The sequence below is a fragment of the Myxine glutinosa genome, chromosome 5 (genome assembly GCF_964187855.1).
Source record: "Myxine glutinosa chromosome 5, kmMyxGlut1.1, whole genome shotgun sequence".
NCBI classification, from domain to species: domain Eukaryota; kingdom Metazoa; phylum Chordata; class Myxini; order Myxiniformes; family Myxinidae; genus Myxine; species Myxine glutinosa.
This window is the reverse complement of record NC_136265.1, coordinates 37,891,809-37,911,292: the sequence shown is the minus strand read 5'-3', so window position 1 is coordinate 37,911,292 and position 19,484 is coordinate 37,891,809. Positions and strand designations below refer to the sequence as shown.

The 19,484-nt window shown below is 42.1% G+C and overlaps 2 protein-coding genes across 3 annotated transcripts in view; one reads left to right on the top strand and one right to left on the bottom strand.

Annotated features, from left to right (window-relative positions):
• The window catches only part of LOC137413236 (coxsackievirus and adenovirus receptor homolog), a 31,932-nt gene that overhangs the window by 8,241 nt on the left and 4,207 nt on the right, over positions 1-19,484 (bottom strand). For both annotated transcript variants that reach the window (XM_078777895.1, XM_078777896.1), the window contains exons 2-4: positions 17,525-17,676; positions 5,734-5,827; positions 1,514-1,627 (exon numbers count right to left, since the gene is read on the bottom strand). In XM_078777895.1, the coding sequence (XP_078634021.1) occupies positions 1,514-1,627; positions 5,734-5,827; positions 17,525-17,676 (360 nt within the window). The remainder of the gene's footprint in view (positions 1-1,513; positions 1,628-5,733; positions 5,828-17,524; positions 17,677-19,484) is intronic.
• Positions 19,051-19,484, top strand: part of LOC144892245 (uncharacterized) — a 157,595-nt gene continuing 157,161 nt past the window's right edge. The window contains exon 1 of the mRNA XM_078777897.1: positions 19,051-19,484. This exon is cut by the window's right edge and continues 66 nt beyond it. Coding sequence (XP_078634023.1) covers positions 19,416-19,484 — 69 coding nt within the window. The 5' untranslated portion in view covers positions 19,051-19,415.

The window sequence follows — 19,484 nt, the reverse complement described above, 5'->3', positions numbered from 1 at the left end:
AAGAACTTAATGATTTTCAGAATAAATACATTTTAAAATAACTTAAGCTTGTGTTCATTATTTACAAAAAGGCTGACCTGTCCCATTGGCTGTCTTTAATTTCTCTCTGGACGGCGCCACGGCAGATGAGGAGGACCACAAGGCACGAGGACACAAAAAACAACACCTTTATATGTGCAATCCATGCTTTAAAAAAAAAAAACTGCATCGCCGCATCAATTCTGGAACTTTGGTCTGACCAGAGACCAGCAATATATTTTTTTTGGCCTAATATAAAGTTTCACGTCGATCAATGAAGCGGTTCAAGAGTTATAAATTTTTTAATATTTCCGTTTCATTATTTATATCTGCCAAACCACTTGACCGATCGCAAATTCCAAACGGTGATTTTAGTAGACTGATATGTTGAACACATCTGTGAAGTTTCCCCTCGATAGAATCACAAATGAGGGAGGAACTTGGTTTTGAAAGTTTATGCTTTAAAACGTCATAACTCCAAAACCATGTGACGCATGACGTCATTCTCGCTGACTTTTTTTTTGTTTGTCATGGGTATGCGATTCTGCCTGCAAAGGTTGGCCTCGATCTGTTCAGTCGTTTAGTCGGAGAAAATTGGATTTTAGTGGTTTTTCACTTAAAACAATATGGTGTCCGAACCACATGACCGACATCATTATAATTTTATTTCTGCATCAATTGATACCGAGAAGATGCTCAAGAAATTTCATCCTGATCGGATAAAGTTTTTTTTACTTGTCGACATCATTCACATATGTTATTCCGCATGGAGAGTTCTTTGCAATGAGACCTGTCTCAATTATTTATGTGCAGCGGTTTTTGAGATATAGAGGTGCAGTTTTTTGGTTTTTCCAGGATGGCGCCCGTACCACGTGACCTGTGACGTCATAATATTCACTAAAATATTCTACAGGAGGAGTCCCTCCTATGATGAAAATTTCAGGTCGATCGGACGAACGGTTGCTGAGAAAATGAATTTTTAAAATGCAGACATGCACGTACGTACCCAAATGTTTAACCCTGCCTTTCGCTTCGCGAGCGCAGGGTAATAAGGGACATTATTCTTCCTTCATATTAATTGAAAGGACATGAGCAAACAATAGGTGTAACTGATACAGTGGATGAAATATGGACCTGCGATCGCAGCATCACAACCCAGGTGCCAATTTCATAGTGCAATTTGGGCTTGCCAGGCCAACAACAAGTGACTTTAGGCTTCCGCCACGTTACATCATTCGTGCCACAGCGCAAGCAAAATTAAATAAATAACGACGGTCATGTATATGCATTTACCGGTCACGTGCCGAGTGTTCCTTCAGATCCTGTTGGTTGTGTACACCAAGTATTTCATGGTAATCACTCTCGATACTTTATATTTAGGGTTCCTAGATATACGGAAGCATTGTCGCGGTATGTATACGTAAACATAATAATCATCCCCAGAATCGCTGCATGGCATTCACTACTAACAAAAGGAAGTCTTTCAAAAACCCACCTTGTACTTCGAGCTGAACAGTGGTATGAACTGTTGCAGGTATGCGGCGAACCAAACACATGTATTCCTTCGAGTCACCCGGTTGCACATTTTGCAGCAATAACGAGGCATTGCCTGGTGATCACAAGTAATGGACAAGCAAACGTTAACAAAAGTTTCAATGAACAAAACTCTCAAGCAGCTGGAAAGACTGCAATCCAGACCTCATAATCATCATCTTCTTCTTCTTCTTCTTACGGCCGTTTCCATGCTTGCATAGGCAGAAAAAGACAACCATAAAACCTTAACGACAATGAGAAGTGAATTCGTCACAAAAGAAACTAGAACGGCACTCGGTAGAGCGCACACCTCCGCAAGGCTGAACAATTTACGTTTTGTATCCCACTCATATCGGCTTGTTCGGAATTAAAATCGAATCGGCTTGTTCTTGTCGCCAAACCATCTAATCCACCTAGTTTTTTCACAATCCGTCCACAACTTTTTGAAACATCATGCTTCATATCGGTTTTAGCCTCATCACTCAATGGTGAAGAATGAATAAAGAAAATTCTCTGATCTGGATGCGCATTCGATTCTTCACCAAAATTGAATCAATTCTTCCTTGTGCCCAACCACCAACAGATCTGGATGCGCCCAACCTCTCCACCAAGTTCCGTGCGGATTCGTCCACAACTTTGGGATACTGTACTATATATCATTTTTGCCCTCTCACTCAATGGTTAAGAATCAATTAAAAATTATCGGATCCAGATCCAGATCTTCACCAAAACCTCACAATTTCGTCCTTGTCAAATACCCAACCTCTCCACCAAATTTCGTCCGAATCCATCCACAAGTTTTTTTAATGTCCTGTTCACAAACAGACAGACAAACAGACAGACAGACAGACATCCACCTTCGGTGGCTGAAGTAATAACAAGGGCATCTTCTATAATAACAACTAGAACGGCACTCTTCGATGTCACGACGTCGACTGATATGCCTCCGCCCACATTATTACATCAATATAATACTTGTATAAAGTTTGATTTAAATCCATTCAGCTGCACCTAAGTTAGCACATTTTTACCTGAAATGACCTCTGACCTTTGACCTATTGACCCCAAAATGTAATCAGTTAATGTTTACATCATTATACATACCTGTACAAAGTTTTAATTTAAATCCCTTTAGCTGTTCACAAGTTCACATTTTTACCTGACATGACCTCTGACCTTTGGCCTTTGACCTCGGGACCCCCAAAATCTAATCAGTTAACTTTACATCATTATACATACCTGTACCAAGTTTGAATTAGATCACTTCCGCCATTCTCGAGTTATAGACCTATTACAGACTTTGACATTTGACCTCTTGACCCCAAAATCGAATCATTTCATCTTTACATCATTCTACATAAGTGTACCAAATTTGGCCAGAATCCCCTCACTGGTTCACAAGTTATCACAGTAACAGTATTTTTACCTAACATTACCTCTGACCTTTGCCCCCGTGACCCCAACATCTAATCAGTTCATCTTTACCTCATTATACATACCTGTGCCAAGTTTGACCAAGATCCCTTTCGCCGTTCTCAAGTTATCGCAGTAACGAAAACCTATCATGGACAGACGGATGGATGGACAATCTGAAAACATAATGCCTCTGGCGACCTCGTCGGTGGAAGCATAAAAGGCAGTGTGTGTGTGTCATTGGTTGTTATCTCCAAATGTGGGTCAGTGTTCGTATGTGCTCTTACACGAGCCTCGATCTTGTATACAAAAAGAAAAAAAAAGTGTGTGTGTGTGTGTGTGTGTCTCCTCCATAACTCCAAAACCATTAAACTTAGCGGCCCCAAACTTTGCTTGCATACTTCTCCACCTCCAAGGTAGCGCATGAATGAAATGGGTGTTGGGTGTGTTAAAACACCCTTTTTGAAGATGATTAACTGGGTGCTCATAACAACAAAAAAAACAAAATAAGATCCTATTTTGGATCAAGGTGGCTACCAGTGGGGGTTATCCCCTGAAAATATGGATCCCTACCTGTCCCTTATTTATCAACTGATTGCCCTGAAACCCGATACATCCCTTCTGCTCGATAGTCCGCAGGACCGCTCAGTCTTAGATTTTTCTATTTCATGCATTTCAAATTTGGATCATGGGGAGCTCCTGGGGGCGGGAGGGGGGAGGGGAGATGGGTGGGAGGGAATAGGTTACAAAATGATTATTTGGATCTCTACCCGCTCCTTATTTGCCAACCAATAATTGCTCTGAAACCAAATACAGCCTTTCTACTCAGTGGTCCGCAAGATCGGTTGGACTTACATTTTCTTACATTTTTTCCGATGTCGTATTTTTAGATTTTGGATCATGGTGGCTCTCCAGGGAGGGGGTTACCCACTGAAATATCGGAGCCTTACTTAAAATGTAAAAAGTACATCGATCGACAAACAAAGGCAGCCCCATGACCTCCCACATGCCTGCATTGGGGCCCGAGGTGTCGTGCGTCATGCGGTGCCTCGGGCGGTTGCCACGCCTGCTAAAAAATGTTTTATTTTGCCCATTTTTGTGTGATCTGCTTTCATTATATTAATAGAGTTATACGAATATGTATATTAAAAATATACACGTTACAAAAAAATTAATATAAAAAACCAACGTCGAGTGCCCACTTAGCTTCCATGGTGATACGTTGGCTCGCTTCTCCATGGGGACATCTCAGGAGTTAGAAGGCAGAATAAATTAGAGGATTAAAGCAACGGGACATGCATGATGATCAAGAGGTGCCTCTGGCACACTTGCTCTAAGCTGTCTTGCCTGGGTTTGAATCCCAACCTGTCCATGACAATTCCGGTCTCTCTCCCTCACTTCACTTCACCCCCCCCCCCTTCCCCCACCAACCCCACTCATCAATGGTCAAAATGTCAGACATGACCCTTGTCTTACAGTATGTACTATTCCATCTTACGTATGAACTTTTCCAACTACAACCTCTTGTTGTTATTTTTTTGGATATCAGTAGAATTCTTACTTAATAAGCCTGGTGTTGGCTTAGCGGTTCGGGTGCCGGCTTGGGATCCTAGGATCCTGGGTTCGAATCCCGATCGATCACTGAATTAACGCCAGGGGGGTTGACTCAGCCTGTCATCCTTCCGAGGTCGGCAAATTGAGTACCAGCTTGCTGGGATGAATGATCACGGTGTGTACCCCGGTTTAGAATAGGTACACCGTATCCCTGCGCATCGTAAGAGGCGACCAAGGGTTGGCGTCAGGAAGGGCATCCGGCCATAAAAACATTGCCTCAAACAGGGAACCATGATTGTCATGGGGCCCGCAAGGCTAACCCCCGCCATGGCGGGGAAAATGGCCTTAAAAACGATCATTCATTCATTCATTCAGTAGAATTCTTACTTAATTAATGCTGGCATGCATATAGGAGTAAATAATTTAATTTCATCCGTATATAAAAAATATAAAAAATAAATTTTACCCGTATATAGGAGTATAGGATAGGAATTAAAATAATACGAGCGTATTTTTTAAAACCTCTATTACTACCAGATTCATAATTTATCCTTATCCTCTGAAACCTCAAAAATAAAGAAACAAACGTCTGTTTGTCATTGCACTTTATAAGGAAATAAATTTACATTGAGCTCATTATATAACCCAAGGACAAATTGTCACACATATTATCAGGTCTTTCCTGTGTCGTCGCTATCAAAGGCACGTATTGATAGAAATGTGGCATGTTACCCATGAATGAGGTCTAAAGCGTAAAGAGCTAAGCGTGGCTGCCAAGTCATGTGCGAAACATTCCTGCGCACTACAACTGGCAATCCTTGGCTTTGGATGGCAACTGGCCAAGTCGTCCAACGCCTTCCTCACCCCACTTGTCTCATCCTACCAAAGAGCAGGCAGGTAATGGGTAAAAACAACTAGAACGGCACTCGGTAGAGTGCATACCTCCACCAGGCTGAATGGTTTGCATTTTGTATCCCACTGATTGGCCAGAACTGGATCCGGATCTTCACCAAAATCTAATCAATTTGTCCTTGTCACACACCCAGCAAAGTCTACCAAATTCCATCCAAATCCGTCCACAACCTTTTGAGATATCCTGCTCACAGACAACCAGACAGACAGGGGTGAAAAAATAAACTCCACAAAAAAAAGTTTTACAAATAAAAAAATTAATAAAAAAAGGCAACAACATCAAGGCAGAGGCAGGTTGCTCACCAGCGTTAAGAAGATCTATCTCAGGTAGAGAGACTCGCCCAAACAAGGACGAGATTACTCCTGGAATCTGTTTCCCATTCACATAAGTCAGTACCTGAAAGGAATGGAAGTTACACTGTAAATGCAAGTTTAAATCATATAAACAAGAGCGATAATTGCTCTGCAATACATGTCCCCTGCCGTTGTGATATTTTCTTAGTCCAAAATCGGCACAACTCTGAGAAATTGACAAAACACCCCGAAACTCGAACTTGTTCTGTAACTTATAATAAAGCCATGTACCAAGTTTCAGTTGAATATGTTCAAGGGTACAGGAAAAAGCCTGAAAAAACACGTGGGACAGACAGACAGAGAGCAAACCTATAGAGTATAGACCCTCTGGTGAAACCATGAGGGAACTTATAACTATAATGTTTCTACCGACTCCTCTCCGGCCTTGCTCCCCCAGCTCTCTCTGTGCTCTGTCCCCCAAATATTCCTACAGGTCGCACAAGATCTGCCAGCAACCCTCTAATGGTTAAACTGCCAAAATCTAGGCTCTCTGCTCACCTTCACTCTTTCATTCCCCTTTTCTCCCACCTCTGGAACAAACTCCCCCACTCCCTTCAAACCCACTCCTCCCTCCAGGTCTTTAAAACAGCTGTTCACCACCATCTCTTATCTTCCCCCATCCAAAACCTTGATCTTTTCTACCCCCGCTAATTCACCCCAGATACACTTTTTTTAAATTCCAACTTCTTTCCTGGAAGTCCTTGCAGTGTTGTTTTATACCTCTCCCACCTCCCCCCCAAGCCCTCTCCCTCCCACAGTTCTCTCGATGTCCCTGCTCTCAAATGTTGTGTTTGTGTCCTTCCCCCTCTCTCCCCATCTTGTCTACCGCTCCCCTTATTTTGTGTTTTATGTGTCGGTTTGACTTTTTGTGTGATTAATGTTAGCTCTTTTAACGAGCCTCGATCTTGTATACAAAAAAAACAAACAAAAAAAAATTGGCACTCTTCAACATCACGTCGTCGACCGATATGCCTCCACCTACATTATTACATCACTAGCAAGGACCCATGGCAATTCCATGGAATATAAAATGTGACTACAAGTCCTCAACTCCTCCCACCATCACTCCCCCCTTTCACAACCCCCAAGTCCTCAACTTCCACCTCCCAAAACCAAGTTCTCACCTTCCCCCTCTCAACCCTAAGGTGTCAATCCTCTCTCCAATCCAGGCCTTGAAACCCCCTCTCCATCCTTCACAGTCGTTTGTCCAACTCACAATCCCGCAAGTTATGCAGAAAATGCATGTGTCCATGTGCAGGTCATGGCCCGTCACGGTCACCTGTCCAACTCACAATCCCACGAGATATGCGGAAAATATATGACAATAAATGACCCAAAACCAATTATTTTCTTCCTGATTCGTATATACACATTGTTAAAAGTAAATAATGGCATCGGACAAATTTCAAACGACATGGGTTTCATCTCTGCTTGAGAGAATGCCACATAGCTATTTGGGTGGTGCATAAGTTAACAGACCGCTGTCTCGATCGCTGAGGCCAATCTTCACAATGCCGTAACACCTATCGGCACAAAATCCATTAAACTGTCGCTTTGGTAGTTTTACTATGAAGGAAAAACATATCGGGAGTGCATAGAGATTGTGAATATGACAGCTCCACGGCGTCTTTGCTTCGCATAGCAGTGAGCACCAACATGGTGGCCGTAAGATTGAAATGTCTTCAAACCGCCTCACCACCCAAAGTCCGCTCCCAGACATAACACCCTCCTCCCCCTATATTCTCGTTCTTCAAAGCAAAAGGGGTAAAAATTGTTATATCGCCATTACATATTTATTCATTACCTCATGCCATTGGTGGCGTCACAGAAAGCGCGACTGAAACAGGAAGTGGTTGTTTGTCTATCCTGTGTAATTTTTTAAATATGTGATTATGAGTAACCTAATTGTTAATAAATGATCCGAAATTAATTATATTCTTTGTGAAGCATTTTAAATACACATCAAAGTTATAATTATGGGTGGAGTCAGGGTAGCTGTCCAACCAATGGGTGGGAAGGATTGTTAAAGACAGACAGACACACACACAAACAACCCTATTATTATAAATACTTGTACCAAGTTTTTATTCAAATCCCAGCAGCTGTTCACAGGTATCACATTTTACTTGACATGGCCTCTGCCCTTTGACGCCAAAATATAATCGGTTAATCTTTGCAACATCATATATACTTGTACCAAGTTTGGTCAAAATCCCATCACAAGTTCACAAATTAGCTCAGTAACAGTTTACCTAATGAGACCTCTGACCTTTGACCTCTTGACCCCATAATCTAATAATTTCATCTTTGCATAATTATACGTACTTGTACCAAGTTTGACTTGGATCCATTCACCTGTTCTCAAGTTATCGCGGTAGCAAAAACCTATCAGAGGCGGATGGACAACCCGAAAACATAATGCTTCCGGTGTCTCCGTCATAATCGCCTTCTCATTACTTACTCTATTACTGTTATTATTATTATTATTATTATTATTATTATTATTATTATTATTATTATTATTATGAGGTTATTTCTATACCATGCAAAAAATAATAACAGAATTTGACCCCACCTCATCCTAAAACCTTACCCGGCTACATTTTCCCCCCCCCCCCCCAAAATATATGTTCTTAAATTGATCCCATTCACCACAACTCTACCCCCTCATTCCCTCTCAGTCCCATTTCATTGTACATAAATTGGCCTTTGCCAGACCTTTAGTGCATCTACTAGCAAATGGTACACGATGGTGGATTGCTGAATTGCTAATGGGCCCCACAGCTTGCAAGTCATCAAAAAGGAAAAAGCAGCATTACAGGTTTTCTTGGTTAGTAGTGTTACAACACACAGATGTTGAAGAGGAAGAAGCAATGAGAAGTGAATTTGTCACAAAAGAAACTAGAACGGCACTCGGTAGAGCACATACAGTCACGTGAAAAAGTAAGTACACCCCGTGTAAAGTTTTGACTTTTTCAAAATATTTCAACATACAGCTATTTGATCTTCATTTCAACAATATTGAAAGATAAAGGTGATATAATATAACAAATATCATGAAACATTTACATTTTGTAGTCCATTGTATAATTTAAATAAACATAAATGCAAATTTTGCATGTGGAAAAAGGAAGTACACCCTTGGCTCTAATAGGTGGTACTGCTCCCTTTGGCAGAAAAAACCTCAAGTAGGCGTTTTTTATAACTGTCTACCAGTCTCTGACATTGCCAGGGAAAATTTTTTGCCCACTCCTCCATGCAGAATTCTTTCAGCTGTGCGATGTTTGAGGGGTTTCTTGCATGCACAGCTCGTTTCAAATCCCCCCACAACATCTCGATGGGATTTAGATCCGGGCTTTGACTTGGCCATTCCAGAACCCTCCATTTCTTTCTTTTCAGCCATTCCTTGGTGGATTTACTGGTATGTTTAGGGTCATTGTCATGTTACAAGGTCCACCTTCGGTTGAGCTTCAACTTTCCGACAGATGGCCTCACATTATCCTCAAGCACCCTCTGGTACAATGAAGAATTCATAGTGGATTCTATGATGGTGAGCTGCCCAGGCCCTGATGCAGCAAAGCTGCCCCAAACCATAATATTTCCACCACCATGCTTTACAGTTGGTATCAGGTTCTTGTGGTCAAATGCTGTCTTTGATTTTCACCAAATATGTCTTCTGGTACTGTGGCCAAACAGCTCTACCTTTGACTCATCTGTCCAGAGCACATTGTTCCAGAAGTGCTGGTCTTTGCCTCGGTGTTCACTAGCAAACTTTAGTCTTGCCCTGATGTTCTTTCTGGACAGCAAAGGTTTCCTCCTGGCACACCTCCCATGTAGATCAAATTTGTGCAGCCTCTTTCTAATGGTAGACTCGTGCACTTTGACATAAACAGTGGCAAGAGCTACCTGTAGGTCCCGTGATGACATTCTGGGGTTCTTAGAGACTTCTTTCAGCATCTTGCGGTGTGCTCTTGGGCTGAACTTGCTGGGGCGGCCTGGCCTGAACAAGTTGGCAGTTGTTTGGATTTCTTCTCCACTTGTAGATGATCTTCCAGACAGTCGAATGATTGATTTCAAATTGTTTGGAGATTTTTAAATCCCTTCCCTGACTCGTCGGCATCTATAACGTTCTTTCTGAAGGCCTCAGTGAGCTATTTTGATTTAGGCATGGTGACGCCGCACACTTCAACAACAAAGAGCAAACCAAACTAAATGTCTGAGGTTTAAATAAGACAGGTTCCTCCAAGATCCTCCCTTACGATGTTCTAATCATTTGCACCTGAGCTGGTGCACCTGATTCTAATTTTAGGTATTTGAAGTAGTGATAAATGAAGGGGTGTACTTACTTTTTCCACGTGCGAAATTTGCATTTATGTTTATTTAAATTATACAATGGACGACAAAATGTAAATGTTTCATGATATTTGTTATATTATATCACCTTTATCTATCAATATTGTTGAAATGAAGATCAAATAGCTGTATGTTGAAATATGTTGAAAAAGTCAAAACTTTAGATGGGGTGTACTTACTTTTTCAGTGACTGTACCTCCGCCAGGCTGAGCAGTTTACATTTTGTATCCCACTGATGGGACAAATCCGGATTCGGATCTGAACCAAAATCTAATCAGCTTGTTCTTGTCACCCAACCAACCCATTCCCTAAGTTTAGTCATAACTCGCCCACAACCTTTTTTTCAATATCATGTTATATATCGCTCCCCTCCCCCACCCCCCCCCCCCACTCCCACCCCCACCCCCCCCAATCTCTCAAAATGGTGGAGAATCACTAAAAAAATTAAATAACTCATATCTGAATCCATATTCAGATCTTCACCAAAATCTAATCGATTCTTCCTTGTCACACACACAGCCTCTCCACAAAGTGTTGTCCAAATCCGTCCATAACTTTTTGAGATATCCTGCTTTATATCGGTTTAGCCCTATCACTCAATGGTGACGAATCGCTTAAAAATTCTCTGATCTGGATCCGGATTCGAATATTCACCGAAATTTAATCAATTCTTCCATGTCACAAACCCAGCCTCTCCGCCAAATTTTGTCCGAATCTGTCCACAACTTTTTGAGATAGGATATCTTGTTCACAGACAAACAAACAGCCAGACAGACAGGGGTGAAAACGTAACCTCCATCCACCTTTGGTGGTGGAGGTAAATATGCGCAAACCACTGCAAAACCCCGCTGCCTGGCAAAAGAGGTCCAACAGGATATTATTGACATTCTTGCCTTGCAGGTTTCTGGTTTAACTCCTTCTGTAACATTCCAACACGACATTGAAGTAAGTTGTGAAAACAATGCAATCCTTGATTGCTACAGCAATACTTTGAAGTAACAACCATGGATGGAATGGATACGACAAACAAATACCTGTAATGTGACCAAGTTATATTAAACAAATAAGTTCCGATGCACAGGATACTTCACAGATGGGGGTTCTCAATCCGCGGCCAAATCGGTAAATCGGTGCGGATCGTGTAACAGTGTTGGGATTCACGAGGAGTGCTGGGAGGTTTTTTTTAGATTTTCCCTGCTGCCTCTTTCTCATCTTTCGTGTGATTTGGTGACGAGACTATCTCGTGAGTAACATGGGCGTAGCAGTTCATTTTACATTCACATTAGCACAAACACGAAAGCAGTTCATCAGCATCCAATTTCAAAATGTAAGTACAGTACATCAGTCAGAACGGGGATGAGCACAATGGAGCCGAACAGCAATGACAGACAGAAACATGTTCCAACACAAGCAAAACAGGCACGAGCCGATCGATATCCAGGTTTGAACAGTCAGCAGACCCGCATTGATTTTTTTATCACAATTTCAGGGGTTCCCCAGGGATTTTTTTTTTTCCTTCTTCGAGCCAATTATTACCTCTGCCACCAAAGGTGGATGGAAGTTATGTTTTCACCAGTTTGCCTGTCTGTGATCAGGATAACTCAAATAGTTATGGTGTAGCGGCTACCGCTGGGTTTTCACAATCGCCTTGCACCTATCAAGGACGCGGAGCGATCACCATGCCGGGCTCGTCCAGGACGCCCGGGCAGGCCCGCGCTCAACTTGCCAGGCCTCGGTCGGGACGCCCGGGCATGCCCCCTCTCGCCTTTCCTGGGCAAACGCTCCGGGATAATATGTATATATATTGCTGCCCGATAAACGGGCTTTTCAGAGTGCCTGAGTGTTTGGTTTGATTAAAGCAACTCGGATGAATTCCAGCTTTTTGTCGCGTCCATTCTTCCGATCGACGTGGGAGCCCCAGCTCCTTCAATGGACTGATTCGGACGAAACTTGGTCTTTGGTGGACAAGGACGAATTGATTCGATGTTGGTTCAGGTCCCCATAAAGATCCGGCCTATTAATGGGATACAAAAGGTAAACTGTTCAGCCTGGTGAAAGTATGCACTCTTCTGAGTGCTGCTCTAGTTTTTTGTTTCACAAAACGAGTTTATTTTTGCCGTGCATAATTGTTCTGTTTTTCCATATCTGCCCGCACTGCTCATGACATTTGATTCACCGACATCAATGAAGTTGGATTCCTTCATCCCATTTTGCTCAATTTACTTTCCAGTTGTTGACTGGTTGGGGTCCTTTCAATCCTAGCAATCCACAAGTGTTTGCAATTCGTACTTTCAAACGAAACCCAAAATCACGTTTCGTTTTGCTACCGTCCCATGGGTGGGGAATCATTTCACAGTCACAGACAGTGATGTCCCAGCACGAACAGGTGAAGCTCTTGGCTGAACATATGACAATGTAAAAATGTGAAAAAGTAATTTCAAGGAACACAGAATTACAGAGTAAATCAAATAAGCTTACTGCCGAATTGAGGCAACATACAACGTCTGCTCGTTCAGTGACCAATAAAGGCCAATAAAATATCCACTTCTTTAGTGACTAATCAATGCCCATTAATTAAACATCCACTTCTTGAGTGACTAATCAATGCCAATGAAAGATCCACTTCTTGAGTGACTAATCGATGCCAATGAAAGATCCACTTCTTGAGTGACCAATCGATGCCCATGAATTAAACATCCACTTCTTGAGTGACTAATCGATGCCAATGAAAGATCCACTTCTTGAGTGACCAATCGATGCCCATGAATTAAACATCCACTTCTTGAGTGACTAATCGATGCCAATGAAAGATCCACTTCTTGAGTGACTAATCGATGCCAATTACAGATCCACTTCTTGAGTGACCAATCGATGCCAATTACAGATCCACTTCTTGAGTGACCAATCGATGCCCATGAATTAAACATCCACTTCTTGAGTGACTAATCAATGCCAATTACAGATCCACTTCTTGAGTGACTAATCGATGCCAATTACAGATCCACTTCTTGAGTGACCAATCGATGCCAATTACAGACCCACTTCTTGAGTGACTAATCGATGCACATGAATTAAACATCCACTTCTTGAGTGACTAATCAATGCCAATTACAGATCCACTTCTTGAGTGACTAATCGATGCCAATGAAAGATCCACTTCTTGAGTGACCAATCGATGCCCATGAATTAAACATCCACTTCTTGAGTGACTAATCGATGCCAATTAAACATCCACTTCTTGAGTGACTAATCAATGGCAATTAAACATCCACTTCTTGAGTGACTAATCGATGCCAATTAAACATCCACTTCTTGAGTGACTAATCAATGGCAATTAAACATCCACTTCTTGAGTGACTAATCAATGGAAATTAAACATCCACTTCTTGAGTGACTAATCAATGCCAATTAAACATCCACTTCTTGAGTGACTAATCGATGGCAATTAAACATCCACTTCTTGAGTGACCAATCGATGCCAATTAAAGATCTACTTCTTGAGTGACTAATCAATGCCAATTAAACATCCACTTCTTGAGTGACTAATGAATGCCAATTAAAGATCTACTTCTTGAGTGATTAATCGATGGCAATTAAACATATACTTCTTGAGTGACTAATCGATGGCAATTAAACATCCACTTCTTGAGTGACAAATCAATGCCAATTAAACATCCACTTCTTGAGTGACTAATCGATGGCAATTAAACATCCACTTCTTGAGTGACTAATCAATGCCAATTGAACATCCACTTCTTGAGTGACTAATCGATGCCAATTAAACATCCACTTCTTGAGTGACTAATCAATGGCAATTAAACATCCACTTCTTGAGTGACTAATCAATGCCAATTAAACATCCACTTCTTGAGTGACTAATCAATGCCAATTAAACATCCACTTCTTGAGTGACTAATCGATGCCAATTAAACATCCACTTCTTGAGTGACTAATCAATGGCAATTAAACATCCACTTCTTGAGTGACTAATCAATGGCAATTAAACATCCACTTCTTGAGTGACTAATCAATGCCAATTAAACATCCACTTCTTGAGTGACTAATCGATGCCAATTAAACATCCACTTCTTGAGTGACTAATCTATGCCAATTAAACATCCACTTCTTGAGTGACTAATCAATGGCAATTAAACATCCACTTCTTGAGTGACTAATCAATGGCAATTAAACATTCACTTCTTGAGTGACTAATCAATGGCAATTAAACATCCACTTCTTGAGTGACTAATCGATGCCAATTAAACATCCACTTCTTGAGTGACTAATCAATGGCAATTAAACATCCACTTCTTGAGTGACTAATCGATGCCAATTAAACATCCACTTCTTGAGTGACTAATCAATGGCAATTAAACATCCACTTCTTGAGTGACTAATCAATGGAAATTAAACATCCACTTCTTGAGTGACTAATCAATGCCAATTAAACATCCACTTCTTGAGTGACGAATCGATGGCAATTAAACATCCACTTCTTGAGTGACTAATGAATGCCAATTAAAGATCCACTTCTTGAGTGATTAATTGATGGCAATTAAACATCCACTTCTTGAGTGACTAATCGATGCCAATTAAACATCCACTTCTTGAGTGACTAATGAATGCCAATTAAAGATCCACTTCTTGAGTGACTAATCGATGCCAATTAAACATCCACTTTTTGAGTGACTAATCAATGGCAATTAAACATCCACTTCTTGAGTGACTAATCAATGGCAATTAAACATCCACTTCTTGAGTGACTAATGAATGCCAATTAAAGATCCACTTCTTGAGTGATTAATTGATGGCAATTAAACATCCACTTCTTGAGTGACTAATTGATGGCAATTAACCATCCACTTCTTGAGTGACTAATCAATGGCAATTAAACATCCACTTCTTGAGTGACTAACTGATGGCAATTAACCATCCACTTCTTGAGTGACTAATCAATAGCAATTAAAGATCCATTTCTTGAGTGACTAATCGATGCTGATGAATGAGTTGCTTGTTGAGTGATGAAACCTTCAAATACCCAACCTGTCCACCAAATTTAGTCTGAATCCATCCATAACGTTTTGAGATATGCTCCTCACAGACAGATAGACAAACAGACAAGGATGAAAGCATAACTTCCATCCACCTTCAGTGGTGGAGGTAATAATTGGCTGGAAGAAAAAAAAAATCCCAAGGGAATGAGTGCCCCAATAAATAACTAACAAAGTGTTTCCAATTCAAAAGCAAAACTTGGTTCAATTACATAGTATTTGTGCTTCAAATAAACGAATAAACCTAAAAAAAATTCAATCAGACATTTACCGAAGCATTATATTTTTCACTCCGAGGCAGCACCTAAAGCAAAAGTTGTACATTTATTTATTACTTTTGTTGTTTCGGTTATTATTATTTTATTCGTTATTTTATTATTCCTTTATTATGAGTCATTTCGGTTATTGTTACGTGGAAATGGATAGTTCATTGGCATCGATTGGTCACTCAAGAGGAGGACAAAACCTGCTCATGGATGAGTTTGAGAGGAGACATTATAATGTAATTCTGAAGGAATTTTGAGACTGACCCAGGCTTGGATCACCCTGTGATATTGGAGAGAAGAATAAAGACTTCAGAAATAGAGGAGAGATAAGAGAACTCCACATGCACAGAGTGAAAATAAGTTGGAGGAAGAAGAATAACTTGGAGAGAAGACAGAGGGCAGACCAGAAGCCTCATTTGGAAAGGGCAAAGAGGGCCACGAGGCCTGGTTGAGGAGCTGATCGTAGCTTGCACTCCTCATGGCTGGTTTACTTCATAGTGCCCTGTTTTGGCTTTCTTCTTTGGACTGGACTGACTTCGTCACTGGCTTTCGTCATCTCAGACTGACTTCGTAACTGTCTCTCGTCGTCTCGCACCTGGTCCTCAAAGCGGGCTACATTGAGTCCTGCGTCCACCCTGCACATCATAGAAAAAGGGAAGTCCCGCCTGAATTCTTATCTTGTTGTAAAAGAGTGATCTGTGGCACCAAGCGTGGGTTAGGATTTGCACATTATTTCTCATCCTTGTATACAATTTTACATGTTCTCATTTACCTTTTGTGTTTCTTGATTTGCTTGGTTCATACCGTTCATGATAGCATCTTGTCTACCCTCTTCCCTGTACTTTTCTTCACAAATAAACCCTTTACAAGGTCCAAAAAAAAAAACGTGTTCGAGCCATCTGCTTTCCATGTGTGTGTCGTCAATTTTGGCTCATTTGGTTCATTTGAAAACCACATTTCCAAGCTGGCCTCCAACGCCAGTCACAGTCTGGGCATCCTCCGTCGTGCGAAGTCCTTCCTTGGCACAACTGAGCTCCTCACCACATACAAGGCTTTCATCCGCAGCTCAATGGAATACTGTTCCCACCTCTGGGCCGGTGCTCCTGCCTCACACCGAGCTCGGCTTCACGCCGTTGAAACCAAAGCTTTCAGAATCATTGGAATCTCCAGCGATGAAGCTAACTCCGAGGGCCTTTCACTCACTCACCGCAGGCAGGTTGGTGGTCTTTCTGTCTTCCACCGACTCCTCTCCTGCCTAGCTTCCCCAGCTCTATCTGTGCTCTGTCCCCCAAATATTCCTGCAGGTCGCACAAGATCTGCCAGCAACCCCCTTATGTTTAAACTGACAAAATCAAGACTCTCTATTCACCTTCACTCTTTCATTCCTCTTTTCTTCCACTTCTGGAACAAACTCCCTCACTCTCTTCAATCCCACTCCTCCCTCCAGGTCTTTAAAACAGCTTTTCACCACCATCTCTTACCTTCCCCCATTCAAAACCTTGATCTTTTCTACCCCCGTTACTTCACCCCAGATTCACTTTTTTGAAGCACCGACTTCTTTCCTGGAAGTCCTAGCTGTGTCCATGTGTTTTATACCTCTCCGCCCCCCCCCCATTCCCATGCCTGCTCCCCCCACGCCCTCTCCCTCCCACAGATCTGCCGATGTCCCTGTTCTTTACTGTTTTACTTGTGTGCAACCTCCTCACCCTCCTCCCCCCAAGCTCTCTCCCTTCCCTCTCTTCAACTCTCTCCCCATTTTGTCTCCCGCTCCTTTTATCATGTTTTATATGTCAGTTTTTTTTTTTTTGTAATTAATGTTAGCTCTTACACGAGCCTCGATGTTGTATACAAAAAAAAAATGGGGGAAAGAATGGAGCCTGTTGAGGGAAGTCTTCGTCCTACTAAAAAAAAAAAAAAACCACCTTTAGAGGCCATTTTTAGGCCGCTCCTACTCCTACCATTAGGCCGCTCCTACTGTAGGACTGAAATAGGCGATCACACGAAACATTATGAAGGTAATGATCACACAAAATAAAATCATCAAGCGACAATCAGCAAATAAGTTCTAACCGTGCCTGATGTCAATCCGGGAATCAGCCATGTGACCTCCAACGGCGCAGTCTCTGCCGGTGTCGACTTGAACAAACAGGGTAATATGGCCTTTGACCCCAACTTCACGTGGATGCTTTTCTTCGGGTTTTCTTCAATGGTCAGCCCACTCGCTGTACCGAGACAACAAAGTAATCATTCTTACTTTAGAACTCACATTAATGGTGTTATATATATATATTATCCTGGTGTTGGCTTAGCGGTCAGGGTGCCGGCTTGGGATCCTAGGATCCCGGGTTCGAATCCCGGTCGATCGCTGAATTAACGCCAGGGGGGTTGACTCAGCCTGTCATCCTTCCGAAGTCGGCAAATTGAGTACCAGCTTGCTGGGATGAATGATCCCGGTGTGTACCCGGTTTAGAATAGGTGCACCGTATCCCTGCGCATCGTAAGAGGCGACCAAGGGTTGGCGTCAGGAAGGGCATCCGGCCATAAAAACATCGCCTCAAACAGGGAACCATGATTGTCATGGGGCCCGCAAGGCTAATCCCCGCTCTAGCGGGGAAAAATGGCCTTAAAACGATCATTCATTCATTCATTCGTTCATATATATATATTCATATATATTCATATACACACACATTATACAAACACGTACACAAACATAGTGGAGTACAAAAGTCCGAGTCCACTTAAATCAACTATTTTAGAGGATAACAAAATAACTCGAAAAACATAATCTATAAAATGAGTAATTATGTGTCTTCTATTGGAATTGTAGACGGTGGCTTGCCGTCTCAAGGGACCAAGTTTCACCAAGTCTCAAGGGCGGTGTACAGAAGCCTTTTTTAAAATAACAATAAATCCAAGACACAGGGAGGGGAAATTCACTGCACGTGATGTGCAAGGCACGCAAAGTAAAAGGAGTGTTCATTTACATCCTTATACCACCTTTAGAGGCCATTTTTCCCCGCAAAGCGGGGGTTGGCCTTTTTCGGGAACCGTGGTTGTTGTTGTTTTTCGGTCCCCTTTTTGAAGCAATGTTTTACGGCCGGATGCCCTTCCTGACGCCAACCCTTTTTGCCGCCTTTAACGACAAACAGGGAATTACCAGTGAACTGGTACTCAATTAGCCGACCTCGGAAGGATGACAGGCTGAGTCAACCCCCCTGGTGTTAATTCAGCGATTAGACCGGGATTCGAACCCAGGATCCTAGGATCCTAAGCTGGCACCCTAGCCGCTAGCCCAACACCAGGGACATTTACATCCTTATGATGTCTGATAAATAAAGAAGATATAAGCACACCTGACACTAGGCCGAGGCTTCAGACTTCAGATGCCTTAATGCTTGTGTTCCAACATCCTATTCACTCACCAGCAATGCCCTCCAGTTCAATCACCGTCCACCTGAGTAAAAAAAATACTGTTCATAGTTCTCTACCCTTCAATTTCATTCTCTTAATCCTCGATGAAGATCAAGTTGTCAATAAGACATCCTCGCAATCACCTCCTTTCCAATGTATAAAGTGCTGTCTCCTTCATCTGCTCCTCATAGCTCAGTCCAGCTAACCCTGGATTCAATTGAGTTGATCGACGCTGTACCCTCTCGATAACAGCTACATCCCTACTCAGTTGTGGTGACCAAACCTGCACACAATATTCTAGATGAGGCCTCACTAAATTCCTACTTACTTGCATTCTTACTTGTCCTCCTCACCTCAATGGGACGTAAGGCTGCTACAAGCTTTCGCCATTTGTCTCTATCCTGAGCTACATTCTGTGCCTCACCCCATGATAGACCCATCTCCTCCAAATCAGCTACCATATAGTCCTATGCCAAGTTGTTTTTGGCCTGCCTGGTTTCCTCCTTCCTGACATTGTCCATCCCAAAGCAACCTTGTAGATTCGGTCATGGGACATTCTAAGCATGTGGCCAAGCCATCGGAGGCGGTGACGCTTCATTTCAAGGACAATGCTGTG